This window comes from Ciona intestinalis, chromosome 4 (genome assembly GCF_000224145.3).
Source record: "Ciona intestinalis chromosome 4, KH, whole genome shotgun sequence".
Taxonomy (NCBI): domain Eukaryota; kingdom Metazoa; phylum Chordata; class Ascidiacea; order Phlebobranchia; family Cionidae; genus Ciona; species Ciona intestinalis.
The window spans coordinates 5,201,184-5,215,484 of record NC_020169.2 but is presented as its reverse complement, the minus strand read 5'-3'; the positions used below and the strand labels follow the sequence as shown (position 1 = coordinate 5,215,484).

At 37.0% G+C, this 14,301-nt stretch overlaps 3 protein-coding genes across 4 annotated transcripts in view; 2 read left to right on the top strand and 1 right to left on the bottom strand.

Moving 5' to 3' along the window:
• The window catches only part of LOC100182437 (multidrug resistance-associated protein 5-like), a 5,093-nt gene extending 1,406 nt beyond the window's left edge, over window positions 1–3,687 (top strand). Inside the window, exons 2-8 of the mRNA XM_002124606.5 lie at window positions 160–246; window positions 559–763; window positions 1,061–1,227; window positions 1,482–1,594; window positions 2,120–2,358; window positions 2,656–2,934; window positions 2,994–3,687. Of these exons, the coding sequence (XP_002124642.4) occupies window positions 160–246; window positions 559–763; window positions 1,061–1,227; window positions 1,482–1,594; window positions 2,120–2,358; window positions 2,656–2,934; window positions 2,994–3,224 (1,321 nt within the window). The 3' untranslated portion in view covers window positions 3,225–3,687. The remainder of the gene's footprint in view (window positions 1–159; window positions 247–558; window positions 764–1,060; window positions 1,228–1,481; window positions 1,595–2,119; window positions 2,359–2,655; window positions 2,935–2,993) is intronic.
• A 511-nt stretch (window positions 3,688–4,198) lies between these two features.
• LOC100180103 (sialin-like) lies at window positions 4,199–9,243 on the top strand. Of its 2 annotated transcripts, XR_001974719.1 has the most exons (11): window positions 4,199–4,598; window positions 4,977–5,234; window positions 5,487–5,574; window positions 5,803–5,898; window positions 6,423–6,550; window positions 6,853–7,011; window positions 7,259–7,391; window positions 7,650–7,771; window positions 8,081–8,197; window positions 8,487–8,940; window positions 9,135–9,243. XR_001974719.1 is itself a non-coding variant. In XM_002130986.3 (10 exons), the coding sequence occupies exons 1-10, from the start codon at window positions 4,293–4,295 to the stop codon at window positions 8,694–8,696; spliced, it is 1,617 nt and encodes a 538-aa protein (XP_002131022.1). In that variant the 5' UTR covers window positions 4,199–4,292; the 3' UTR covers window positions 8,697–9,243. The 2 variants fall into 2 exon arrangements, 1 of the variants encoding a protein (XP_002131022.1); XM_002130986.3 differs by having other exon boundaries at window positions 8,487–9,243.
• Window positions 9,176–12,549, bottom strand: LOC100184807. The gene is made up of 8 exons (XM_002124541.4): window positions 12,372–12,549; window positions 12,084–12,176; window positions 11,744–11,943; window positions 11,275–11,500; window positions 11,096–11,218; window positions 10,550–10,688; window positions 10,127–10,242; window positions 9,176–9,940 (listed from the first exon to the last, which is right to left on the bottom strand). Exons 1-8 carry the CDS (start codon window positions 12,394–12,396, stop codon window positions 9,768–9,770), a joined length of 1,095 nt encoding a protein of 364 aa, XP_002124577.1. The 5' UTR covers window positions 12,397–12,549; the 3' UTR covers window positions 9,176–9,767.
• Window positions 12,550–14,301: the final 1,752 nt, after the last annotated feature.

Sequence of the window (14,301 nt, the reverse complement as noted above, 5' to 3'; positions counted from 1 at the left end):
ATCCTCAAGACTCCCATAGACTGTTGTTAATTGTTTAAAACACGATCAAAATATGTTGATAATATGTGCTAAAGGTGTCTCCAGTTCCCCCACAGTATTATATGTCCACGATTTGGTTAATTTTTAATATTTTCATTTACTGAAGGATTTTATTTACAGGTCTCCGTGGATTTCTCATGTAACATCAACAGTACAAGGTCTCAGTACCATACACGCATACAACAAGACAGATGATTTTATACAGACGTAAGAATATTAACTGTTTCACAAACCACCATTTGTAACTGTGCGCCTAAAAGTATTATACATATTTATACCATTGTTTTTAAAAAGGTAGGCGTTAAAATCGTTATATATGGTTCGGCACATGGGCTCAATGGTTAGCTAACCTGCCTCTAACTCGAAAGTTACAGGTTTGAGACTCGACGATGCTACCAACTCGTAAGCCGGTAATAGGTGTGTGGCCTAAACGCCCATGTTATATGATATTACAACTAAAAAAAAAACATTTTACATTTATCTATGTACCTGTTTAATTAAAACATCAATGCTCTCTAGATTTTGCAAACAGCTGGACAGAAACGCGGCTCCGTATTATGCCTACCTTTGTTCCATGCGATGGCTATCATGTCGACTTGATTGCATGAGTATATCTGTAACGATACTGGTGGCTCTCTTTGTCATATTTTCAACTATTTTCCCTGAAACGTTCGGAGAAACCAGTGCTTCTTTCGCTGGATTGGCACTCTCTTATGCAGTTACTGTAAGCATAATTCACATTTCGTATTAGTTAAATTAACACCAAGTATATAATTGTTCATAACGGCACCTTTATACTCCTTCCCATTTGATAAAATGTATTGTATGCAAAAAAACATGTTCGTTTTAATCAAATATCATTTAAATAGTGGCTACCTATGAACGACCCGGGTGTTTGGGTAATGGGCCACACCTGCATATAAATCCGAAGGTCCTTGACCCGCAAAGAATAGAATCTATGAACAACATAACGTTTTAACCCGCAATGCTAAACGCTAGTTTATTTCTCCACTTAATTCAGTTGACTGGGATGTTCCAAGTTTGCGTTCGGTTCAGTGTAGAGACGGAGTCTTACTTCACTTCGGTGGAAAGAGTCAACGAATATATAACTACTTGTCCATCTGAACAACCTGTCGACAAACAAACTAAAGAAATACCGAAGAATTGGCCACATAAAGGAGAAATTAGGTTTGTGGGTTATCAGTTTCAAAATAATGCAATTTGCCGTGTTATGGTTTAAAACGGATTAGAAAATAGAGAACTATACATTCCAACACAGAATTATTAATTCGTTTATATCGGATCTCGAAACCAAATTGTTCTATTTTAAATATTTTTTATGCTTTGGATACCATTTACGAAAACCATAGTAAAAAAAAAACGTTTAAAAAACGGGCTACAGTTTTTTTCTAGACTATATTTCATATTAATTACCCTTGCAGGTTTAAAAACATCTGCATGAGATACAGACCTGACCTACCGCTGGTGTTGAAGAATGTGTCGCTAACTATTAAACAAAAGGAAAAGATCGGGATAGTTGGACGTACGGGTTCAGGTACAGCTATTTGATGGGTGTATATAGGTATTGTGTACAGTTGTATATGCAGTTTTAGGTCTATTCTGGTAATGGCCTTAGTAACGAGGCCAGAGTTGCCCCATTAACTAAAACCCAGAACATATAATAGGGTACTGTGGGGTAAGATGGGACATCTTTAGCGCATAACATTCAAAGATCATAATCATGCTATAGACAATTTATAACAGCGATCTCTCGAGGTTATGGTTTTATAATTCTTTAAATGTTTTTGTTTGCTACCAAATGAGACGAGTAAATAGCCTACAAAGGTAAATAGCATACTCCCCCATCCTAATATATATTTATATAAATGTAACTTATCTGTCCTTTCGTGGAAAGGTGATACACATGAACTATCTGTATCAGTGTTGGGCATCGAACTTCGTATCCTTCGGTTACGAGGCAAGTGCCTAACCAACTGAGCTATTTGGCACCTGGTTTGAGTTCGCCATTTTTACTCATAACTTGACTTTCATTTATTTGATTTGTCGGTTTTGCACCCAGGAAAGTCCAGTCTCGGTACGGTTTTATTCCGTCTTGTCGAGTTATCCAGTGGTTCTATATCCGTGGACGGTGTAAATATTGGGGAAATAGAGTTGAAAGATTTGAGAAAAAATCTGTCAATCATTCCCCAGGATCCCGTTCTGTTTGTGGGAACTGTCCGTTATAACCTTGATCCTTTCGATCAATATTCCGATGAGGAAATTTGGAAAGCTTTAGAAAGAACGCATATGAAACCTACGGTATGTTAATTTGTGTTAACTTGCTATAACTAAGAAACGTGTAACTTTATCGTTGTATTATAAAGTTATATGCACTAGCAGATGAATGAATGTAACTTATTTGGCCTCGCGTGGCGGTACAACGACATTCGGGTTAACAAGGGTGTTGTGTTTTGTTTCATACACCTCGTTTCTGCTTACACCTTATCACATGCTGTGTAATTATGTAAAATCAGTTTATTTGCGACCCAGATTGGGTCGATTATACGTGTATTTATATAATCGCTAATAGTTTGATTCTTATTTTATTTAAAACAGATTTCTGAACTTCCCGACAAACTGGAAACAGAAGTTGTGGAAAATGGTGAAAACTTCAGCGTTGGAGAGAGACAACTCTTATGCATGGCCCGCGCTATTTTACGCCATTCTAAAATAATAATGCTGGATGAAGCCACTGCTGCTATCGATAGCGAAACGGATAGTTTGGTGCAGGATACGATTCGTGAAGCATTCGCCGACTGCACAATGCTAACTATCGCTCATAGATTAAACACGGTGCTAACCAGTGATAAGATATTAGTGATGGACGACGGAGAGGTAAACCCACTTTATCGAATCTATAAATCCGTATAATAACATCATTGTTCATTCAACAGGTTGCCGAATTCGACAACCCTGCTTCCTTGCTCGCCGATCCTTTATCTCATTTTTCGAAAATGATTGTCGCTTCCGCTAGCGTGGATGATCAAGCGAACAGTAATGAGCCATTAGCTCCTGCCTCCCCTACTATGCCACCGTCTCTATTAAATGATCCCTCCCCTATAAACACAGCCTTTTCTAATGATGCCTTTGAAAGCGATTCGGAAGCTGACGAAACAGCATTTTAAAAAATGAAAAAGTGCGGGCGATGGTTGTTTTATCGCCATATAGTTATAATACACCTTGCTGGCGTTTATTTAAAGCAGTATTGTGTCCGTGAACCGACGGTACAACGTTATATCTAACTTAACAGCATTTTTTTACTCTGTTAAGACGTTGATTTGAAGTCCTGTAGTTTTAATGTATAGGAAACTTTATTTGATGTAAGTTGTAACCAAATTTCTATAACAAAACTTCTAGATGTAAACAATTGGCATCGCTTATTTAAAGCCAATATATAACTCTGTTTGGTAAACTTACCTCTAATAGAATATCCTATGTATTAAAAACATAACTGAACTTTATCGATAGTTTAATTTTCTTTTTATTGTTTCTAATTTTTCACACAAATTCGTTGCTTATACTGTTTTATGCCTTCAACTTTAATTTTTTAAATTGTGCTATGCAAATCGTTTCTGTGCCATTTCTCGTTTTTTTGTTGGTATAATTTATTTATATTAATTCTATGTGGCATTTTTTATGTGTATTTATGCTTTTGTCGGCATATTCATTACATTTTTGAGATTCGGTACCATATTCACACCAATATTATATAAACCAAGTATTTGTATACAAGTGTGTAAATACAACAACCTATACGTTCAAATGCATATGTGATCGTTTCCACTTCAGATAAATGGTCAGATAAACACAAATAAGAGAGTTTTACAACCATAATTAAACACAGAGCGAGTTTAAAGTTGCTGCAATTGTTGTTTTGATACAAGCAATAGGTGAGTAATTGTAACTTTCCAGCTAAATATGATTAAATACGCGGTTTAACAGATGAGATATTTCCTTCCGGACGACGACTAATAAATCGGTATCACTCGTTATATAAAGAGCCCTCAAATCCGGTTCAATTTGATGTTACCTGGAATAGAGTTTGCTTTCTATGTTTAGCGTTATTACCTGCATCGCGTTTTAACGATCTTTTTTTTACAGCTCAACTAAATGTAACCAATACAGTATAACCTAGTCCTTTGGATTTTGTTAACTTGAGTTTGGTGAATTCGTGCTCCTACTAATTCGCAAGCATGCAGCAACCGTATCGCAATGGATCAAAGCCGCGGCTCGAGCGGCAATCTTCGACCACGTCTTCGCGCATGAGGCGCTTGGAAAACTGGATCGAATGTCGTTTCGTGCTCACAGCTTTGTTTTTCCTTGGAATGATGAACATGTACATGATGCGCGCCAACCTTAGCGTTGCCATGGTAGCGATGGTAGACTCAAAGCAGCTTGCACGAAACAAGAACCAATCGTTGGTCGCATGCAATGCAGATGAGCTGAAAATTGTAGCCGACAACTTTCCAAATGTCACCCAGCCACCCGTAGAACAAACGGTAAGGGTGTGTATTGATACATATATCTTGGATTTTCTAAATGGAAAGTTTATTTCATATCTCTGTTCGTACAGCCAGCTGGTTTTATCTCCCATATTTATCCTACAATTGTATTTGTATCATATTTTAATTGAAACTTACGTGTTTTGTCGTTTGGTATGCCTGTCGTTAAGATATTTTGAAATCCCGCTTCCTTTGACAAAGTTTAACCTCTTTAACTTAGTTGAACAACGATAACAGTTTTTTAAATCAACTTTAAGGTTATGACATTTTAAATTAGTTAACCACTGTGGTTTACTGTCATGTATGTATTATTCTGTTGTGGTATACTGCTGTATATGTGCAGTTACTGAGTTAATATTTTATTCGCACATACAGGAAGACGAACTCCACTACCAAAACAGCGAGACCTTTGAATGGGACAGCCCAACCCGTGGTTGGATTCTGGGAGCTTTTTACTATGGCTACATGACCACACAAATCATAGGCGGCTTCCTGGAGCATAAGTTCGGTGGAAAGATCGTCTTCGGTGGAGCGGTGTTTATGTCCTCGCTCCTGTCAATGCTAACACCTACCATGGCGAGAATGGGGCCTTGGTATTTGATGGCGACTCGGGTTTTGCTGGGAGTTTCGCAAGTAAGAATGTAACAGCAAACTGTATATAAAGTATGTACAATTTTGTGGGGTAAGATGGGATACCGTTAGCTCCTAAATCCAATATTTACTAATCGTGTTTTTTACAATTAACAACGTTCTGTTGGAGTCGCGGGGCTCCGGTTATGTATATAATATTTGTTTATCACCGAATGGGACAAAAAAAAAGAAAAGTGTCCCTCTACTATATGTGTTTGTTAATTTTGTAGAGAATGTAAAGTACTTATTACACAGGGTCCAATGTATCCTGTACATCACGGGATGTGGGGGAAGTGGGCTCCACCCATGGCGAGATCAAAGCTTATTTCGATTACAATGACTGGTAAGGAACGCTTATATACGCTGTATGTTATATTATATGACACTGTGTTTCGGATACGATACTATATGTGTATATGGCATTACTATAATGTTGTTTCTAACTCTGCAACTATGGGTATAAGGCATGTTTTCGGATTTTTGTTCGTTCATAGTTTAGAATCCAAAAATCAACTAAATATGACTAACGATTAAAGATTCATTCCATATTTTAAATGTTGTAATTAAACAGGCACAAACATCGGAACAGCTCTTTCCTATAACTTATCTGGATACCTAGCGCGTCATGGATTTGCTGGCGGCTGGCCCTCAGTGTTTTACGTTATGGGTAAGCAAACGACAAACTTACATTATTAACGTTTTGCATTTCCTTATAGTTAAGCGTACAATATTCTTCGGGGACTAGTCCACTATAGTTAAAATGTGGTTTAAATATATTGCCAGTCTTGTGTTATGTTTGTACGCGAATAAGATTTTCGTTTCGTTTAGACTAATCATTTTCCACGCCTTGTGCGCCTTGCGCTATAGCAATACTCGCTTGCGTTTTTCTCGCTGATTGAATTGTCGACGAATGGGAACGGTTTGTGAAAGAACGAGTTAGTTGTACTTTGGAATAAAGATTGCATGAGTACAAGCTGTATGACTGTGGTTCATTTTATTGTGAATCCATACATGTAGTAACAGTGGTAGTTTAATGTACAGCGAATTACGCTTCACAGTAGTTAAATAATCGAAACGAGCTAAAGTTTACAGAAACATACTGCCTGGACGTTTTCAGTACAAAAGTCTACATAGAGTTAAGCTGGTAGCATTGTTTTAAGTTGGCAGTACACAAGCAGTTTCTTATTTCAGGTATCATCGGTTTTTGTTGGGTGATTTTGTGGGCAATCTTCGCTTACGATTCTCCAGCTAAGCACCCTCGTATATCGGAGAGAGAAAGAAGATACATTGAACAATCCATTGGGACTCATTATAAGCAGGTGGGATAGTTGTATCTGTTGGATTTCTCAATCTTCGGAAACACTATAGTATAACCTCGCCTGGTGGGGCAACGACAGTCGTTATAACACGGTGGTTCTGTTTCATACACCTGGTGCCCACTGTTTTTATTTTCTTAGTGCATATCTGACACTTTTGGAATCCTATATAGGACCATTGAATTAGAGCAATTGTCATGAAATGTTTGTCTATGTGCAGCGTCGAGGCTCGAACCCCTATACTCCTAGACTAAAGAGGAAGGCGCGCCACACTTTTTTCCCAATTAATTGACATTTTCAAACAGGATGAAGATATGCCTAAAATACCATGGAGAGGAATATTTACGTCACCAATATTTTGGGGTCTCTTTATCGGCCATTTTTGTTCCAACTACGGGCACTACAACCTGCTCACGAACTTACCTTCGTACATTGATCAAGTGTTTGGACTCAGTATAAAAGATGTAAGAAGATTATTAAATTCTAAATGCCTTTTTGAATACAGTATTTTCGTGTAACGTGTATTGACCTATACATTATACAAGCATATTTAAATTCCACTCAAAAAAATAACAGTTACAAACTGCAGTAAGAATAACACGTGCTGTTTTTTTTTACAAAATCGTACCTTATATACTTATAAGGAAAAAACATAGACATTTTCTGTGTTCCGACTTACCTCTAAGTTTAAACAAAACATTTTTATTTCAGAACAGCGCATTGGCAGCTATCCCATTTATCTCTTTGTGGTTTTTCACAACATTAGCTGGGTGGATAGCAGACTCTATCAGAGAAACGAAACGATTATCGACACTGAATGTTCGAAGGATCCTTATCGTAATCGGTTCGTGAGCTGCTAATGTAGGGTGTATGTATATTGTATTTTAGATTGGGGTAAGATGGTACATCTTTTCATTCTATTTTCTCGTCCTATTAGGCAGTAAACACACGATTACGAAATGTGGGACATCTGCCAACTGGCTTCATCCTAAACCACATTACTATATTATTACTTTCGTATTCTTGAACACATAATCACACAACCGAAGTAAACACATTCAAAATGCTCTCTTTTAATTGTTGACCAACTATATTTTCCCAGCCCAATTCGTCCCTGCCATATTCCTCGTATCTGCTGGTTACCTTGGTTGCAACCCAGCAGCTGCTATATTGGTGGTTACACTGGCGGCAGGATTTGGAGGTTTCGCTACACCTGGGTTCAAAGTGAGTTCACTAGATCGTGTTCTGGTTTTAAACGACATTTTTTGCTTTAATATACCACATACGGAAACAATGAGTCTAACATAACGTTGCAAAGGCATTTTTATTATGTATTCTGACTGATTTTAAACGTTTTCAACCTGTTTCTACATAGTATACAACCTAATATGCTGGATAACTGTAGACATTTCCTAAACTTCTCTAGTTTGAACAACAAGCTGTACAAGTATGGGACGCAGAAGTCTTATATATGCGCCACTACGTATACTAGAACAATTTTAACAATATCTTAAACTTGTGTTTTTCCTTCAGGTTTGCCATGTTGAAATTGCACCACGTTACTCAGGAATTCTTTATTCTCTCACCAACACATTTGCCACTATCTCAGGCCAAGTGGTTGGACCTATTGCAGGATATGTTACTGGAAACGTGAGTGAATTTGCTTTCTTTTAGATTGTTGAATAAATGTACTTATTTATTCTTGTGTGGCGGGGCAACGATAGTCGGTATAACACGGGTGTTCTGTTTCACAAACCTCGTGCCCGTATGTAACTTTAATTGTGCGTTATTACAACGGTAGCAGCATCAAGCCTCTAACTCGTGAATTCTGGGCTAGAGGCACACGCGGTAACCAGTTTGCTATAGCGCCGGAGAATAATTTTGTTTATATGAGCCTGTACCAAGCAAGTTATGCGTGTATATATACATGACTATTTAGGTGGCCGATGTACGTGAAGCATGGAGAATTGTCTACTATGTTGGTGCAGCAGTGTCAGCACTCGGTGGCTTCGTTGTGTTGGCAACTCTTAAAACTGACGTGCAATCCTGGGCTCGAATCGATGAGGACTTTTATGAGTTGGAGGACGAAAAGAAGAAGAAGAGCGAAGCATTTATCGTCAAGGACGATTTTACAGAAGATGCCGCTTGAGAGATTTTCTTTTGATGCTCAGAGATTATACAGCCGAGCAAGTTTAATTATTCAGATTATACATTAATCAAGTGTCATCAAGGTGTACCCCACAGTTAGTTACAGGAGATAAGGTGCTTTGTTATGTGAGAGAGCAGCAACTCGTGTTCTGCATACGAATACTATACGCAGCTTAACTGTAACAAATATTAGGAATCAAGACATGATTATTTGCACATATTTCGTTAATGGTAAAATGGCGAATATATAGTAGGGTGGGGGAAGATAGGACACATTTTCATTCTATTTTTTCGTCCCATTTAGTAGTAAACAAAATGCATTCAAAGAATTATAAAACCGTATCCTTCCGATTTTCATATACCGTTGGTAATTGTTTAAAACACTATCAGTTTTTTTGGAAATTATGTGCTAAATGTGTCCCATCTTACCCCACAGTACTGTTCCAGTTTTCTGACCAATTGTAAAAGGTGCTCATTATAAAACTTTGTACTGTGTTGTTTTATTTAGTGATATCGTCATACATGGTCAAAATAAAGTGAGCTTAAACTTAACACATGTGTAATCTTCTACTGTTTTTGATAAGAAGTGCATTTGTAAAAAAATAAGACGTTGAACATTGTGAAATATTAAAAAGTCTCACATAAAAAAGTTAACATATCTAAAAACATTAAATATAGAGATATTAAGTTACGTATTCATATAAAACAGTGTGCGTTAATTCCTTTGGGTTTTCATTCCTTGTTCAGGGTATTGGCAATGTTGAACACCACACTATACGTAAGTTCTCCGCTCGTGAGACGGAAACAAGAAACCTAAGTACTGACTTGTTTGTGCGATTAAAACAGTGATTTGTCTACTTTTGCACCCAACTTTGAAAGTGGGCTTTTGTACGTAACTTTAAATAGGACAAGGGAGTAGGTATATTGGGCCAGTTCTGTCCCATCATTTATCGCGTTTGGCGATTCGTTCTGTATATGTGTTGGCTTGGATCTTCACAAACTGCTTACTACTCAATATACTTTGGTAAACTGTTTTAAACCAACCATATGGCCTTGATAACACACAGAGCTTTCAGTCGTCAAATACGTGATTTTCAAACTGTAATACTTCTTCGTCGTTGTTGCTGTTCCCTCTCGCTTTCCGTTCTCGTTTGAGGCACCATTGGGTTATAAAACACCCCAGCATAAGAACGATGATCAATCCGCTAACTGCAGCAGCGATAATTGCGACTCGAAAAGCAAGATCTGTAACGCGAAAGGGTATAAACAAAGTTGAGAACGAATTACACATAAGTTTTAGGCATATTGGCGCATATACGTTACATTTTTTTATACAGAAAAAAGTAAAATTAAAAACGAAAATAATATGAAAATACGCAAAACTCCGTCTTACAGCTACGGTAATAAATAGGTTGTTATATTCTACCATACCCATGTTGCACGTGACCTCCACGCCGGACCAGTTCGTGTTTTTATACTTGGGAAAACTGCCACAGGCGATAATAAGTGCCGATGTTCCACCAGAAACCGGATGAAGGCTGTAGCGTCTGTATGGAAGTTATAACGACTTACGTTAAAAACAAATGATTTTGGTATTAGCTTGTGCTTAATTTCTTGGTAGGGTGGGGGAAGACGGGACATCTTTAGCACCTATTATTAAAACATCCGGAACGTGTTTTAGAATCAAATAACTAGACGATATGGGAGTCGTGAGGATACGGTTTTGTAGTTCTTTGGGTGTTCTCTATAGATATATACGTTTTGGGGGGTCTAAACATTTTACAGTATAGTACCGTTTAAATGACTCTGTATTACCTTGTAATTTATGTTACATTATATGGTATAGCTTCTTACTTTGAGCATGTATAGCGTATTACGGTTTGGTAACCCACGATTTCCGAAGGATTTAGCATCACAGTATTATTTGGATAGTAAACCGTCTTCGTTGCTAAACTTGGTTTAATGGGTGCGGCAGATTGCTTGCATGTTATTGCTGTACGAAAGTTAGACAATTAGTTGTGTAGCTGACTAAGCGTTATACATCATCACGTCATATTATGATGAATTTTTGTTGGAATATAATGCTGTGGGACAAGATGGATACCGTTAAAAATTGGTGTCCAATGTTTTTTCTATCTCTAACAATTAACAACGCTGTTTTATGGTCGTGAGGATTTGTGATTATGTAAATATTCTTTGTATACTCTACCTACTAATGGTGCAAAAAATAATGAAGGCATGAACCACTTTACCCCAACATATGATGTGTAACGATGCGTAACTATAAAATCGCTCGTCCTATAACTTTCTGTTAGAATTTTTAAACGTTTTAAGTCGTATTAAAAATGCAGACATCGCTGTTGTGAGCGACTACACAAAATAATGTATGTGAGCCAGTACCTGTACATGTCATTCCATCACCGACATAACCAGTAAAACATTTGCATCTAAAACCTGGTGATAAATTCACGCATGTGGAAAGTGAGTTGCAGTTGTTTAAACCAGATTTGCATTCGTCAACATCTAATAAATAGCAAACTGTTATACATTTTACCTTATAAAAATTACTTGTGGTATACCTATTATGAATGTGTTTAATGCATGTCTTGAGCTTGGTCCAAACACAGCGTGTATAACGGCTGGCGTTGCATATTTTAAACGTAATCCTGCGACCAAATCGTTCACGTAATTTGGGGTAACCCATGACGAGTTAGGGTTCGCATAAGTTGTGTAAGATATTGTTGTAAGGTTGCCATTAACTACTGGTGATGTCAGAATGACGGTGGTGTTTAAATCGTCGTTTAACTGAAAAAAAAATCGATTAGTTTATAATATAGTGGGGTGGAGGAAGATGGGATACCTTTTCATTATATACTTTCGCGTCTTATTTACTAGTAAACATGAGATATACAAAGAAGTAACAACCGTATCCTCTTTTATAGACCGTTGTTGATTGTTTAAAGGATGATCAGGATTATTGGATTCAATGTGTTAAATGTGTCCCATCTTACCCCATAAAATTATAAAATCACAAAACGATCTACTCACCAAACGTTGTAATGCCGTAGTGTTCACTACGATGGTTGAAACGTTAAAAAGGTCGTTGAAACTCAATGTCCCATCTATACGTACTAGCAGTGTGGCGCAAGTTGAACCTCCGTAACCTAGAATGCACCCGCACCTACTGCACGTACCAAGCGTTGAATTGAGACAAGTTCCACCATTAAGACACTGATTCTCCATAATAGCTGTGTACAGGAGATATAACAACCAATTACGTGTACGTTTAATTATAGTATGGTTATTACAGTGTGGTATAAGTTGATAGGTTTGACACGTAATTATATATATAAATATACAGAGTAGAACTAACTACATTACGTCATACCTAAAGTTGTTTCAAACGTGGTGGCCGTTGTAGTGATGGCCGCACTTGTGTTAGGTGCGACGCATGAAGAAATGTACAGTAACATGAACACGCCTAAGAAAACGTAACTGTTATTAACATCAAATGCAAATTTCTGGGAACTTAATCTTTCTATAACAGTGTACAGTTATTAAACTATACTGAATAAATAAATGAATATAACTAATTCATCCTGTCGCATTGGGACAATGAACTATATTTATTAACAAAGTATATACTTCTTAATGTACAAACTAGATCGAATATTACCTGTTATACTTGCTTTGTTCCTCATTTTGCAAACAACGTAGGCAACTAAATGCGTTTTAACAAAATATCCGATTTGCTATTTTAAGCAGCTAGCAGGTAAATATGCAGTACGCTGCTATATGTTACTCGCCTTGTGGTTCGAAATTAATTGATGCAATACAACTATGACGTGACGAGCTATGAAAGGAAGTGAAGCCTTCTCATGCTAATGCGTCATTTTGCGAATGAATAAAGAAAGTTTGGGCACGGGTGTTTATTGAATGATGTATTGGCATGGTAACAACTGAACAAAAAGGTGTGACTCACCTTGCATGGAACCTATTACTGGTTAAAGGTGGTTTTCTGTTGCTGTTTCAAACAGATTGCGAAATTAAGCTTGTTCTTGTATTCTGTTGCAAATTAAATACCGACGTTATAGGTTAAGTAGAATGCTTGCTGCATTAACTATATTGTATTTAACGGCAAATCAACTTCTTGGTAAATAATTGTTTTTCCATTACTTCATTCAGCGAATTAATACTTTTCCGTTAACAAATGTTTTATACCTCCTATATAATTGCATAATATGCGCCACCGTGTGAACACGCCTTAATTTAAAGGTCGCAGTGATACCGCTCTAGTGGTTATACTGCTCTTCAAAACCACATCACATTAAACCGCAGAATGGCGCTATAGAACCAATTCTAACTTCCTATTGCTTCGGTGGTTCGTTGATCATAATGTAGATTTACATTGGTAAACATTTAGATGCTCCTAAATTTCTAGATTAGATTTCTGCTTGTGAGCACAGTTTGAGTTAAAAATAGATTTAATATATCTTTATGTAATACTGCGAGGTAAGGTAGGACAGCACAACATATCCAAATATCCTGATCGTGTTTTAAACAATTAATAACGGTCTATGGGAATCGGGAGAATATGGTTTTATAATTCTTTAAATGCTGTTTGTTTAGCCAAATGGGACAAGGAATTTGAATGAAAATGCGTCCCATCTTCCCCTGCCCTACTGTATATGGATGTCCCTTTGTATGCAGCAATTTTAAGAGACGCGGAAGCATTTGTCACCCACAATGAACCAGAATACACATGATTCACTCTTGCATAGGTCAATATTATTAAACATTAAATAATCATCTTAACATCGTGACAGCTATAGTACAAGGTTGAGTAATATATAGTAGGGTGGGGGAAGATGGGGACAGTTTCATTAAATTTTCTATTCCAATTTGGTAGTAAACAAAGAAAATTCAAAGAATTATTAAACCGTATGCTCACGACACCCATAGACCGTTGTTAATTGTTTAAAACACGATCAGGATATTTGGATATTATGTGCTAAAGGTGTCCCATCTTCCCCCACCCCACTGTATGCATGCAGCAGTTGCTTGAATATTTGTGCTATTTGTTCATAAACATATTTATCATACAAGCGTTAACTGTAAGCTATTCGACCACTTATATACTGCATGCATTATGTTGTATACGACTTCTCGTATTGAAATATTGACCCGTAGTTGTAAACATCTCGTATACATGTAGTGACTGATTGCATCTATGTAAATATTTGCAGACGGAAACGATGCACGCAGTGTAAAAGACGTTGTAATAACTTCCTATTATGTAGTATAAGATTTTGAGAGCGTTGTGCAACTAAATGCAATCGCATTTTTGGTAATACATTTATGCATTAGTCATGTCGTTTTCTTTACTGACTTTATTGAAATATTGTTAAATGTTTACTGCATTTAGAATTGGCCATTTTTTCTGTTTTATTAAGCTTGTATTGATGTAGATCAAATATACTCTACCAGGAGTAAGCATCCAGCTCTAAATGTATCACTTTTTAAAATACCTTTGATTTTATAGTAATAGGTTGTGCGGTACACGCGTGTGGTAATATTTGTGCAATAGCTTGATGCGCAGGCGGTTG

Bases quoted from the DNA above. Each gene is read 5' to 3' on its own strand.
- LOC100180103 (XM_002130986.3), top strand. From the start codon at position 4,293: ATGCAGCAACCGTATCGCAATGGATCAAAGCCGCGGCTCGAGCGGCAA. The intron at 5,235-5,486 runs GTAAGAATGTAA...CTTATTACACAG, and splicing joins TTTTGCTGGGAGTTTCGCAA to GGTCCAATGTATCCTGTACA. The intron at 7,392-7,649 runs GTTCGTGAGCTG...ATATTTTCCCAG, and splicing joins AAGGATCCTTATCGTAATCG to CCCAATTCGTCCCTGCCATA.
- LOC100184807 (XM_002124541.4), bottom strand. From the start codon at position 12,396: ATGAGGAACAAAGCAAGTATAACAG. The intron at 11,501-11,743 runs GTGAGTAGATCG...TTTTTTTTTCAG, and splicing joins CTACGGCATTACAACGTTTG to TTAAACGACGATTTAAACAC. The intron at 10,689-11,095 runs GTACTGGCTCAC...ACTTTCGTACAG, and splicing joins TGATGGAATGACATGTACAG to CAATAACATGCAAGCAATCT.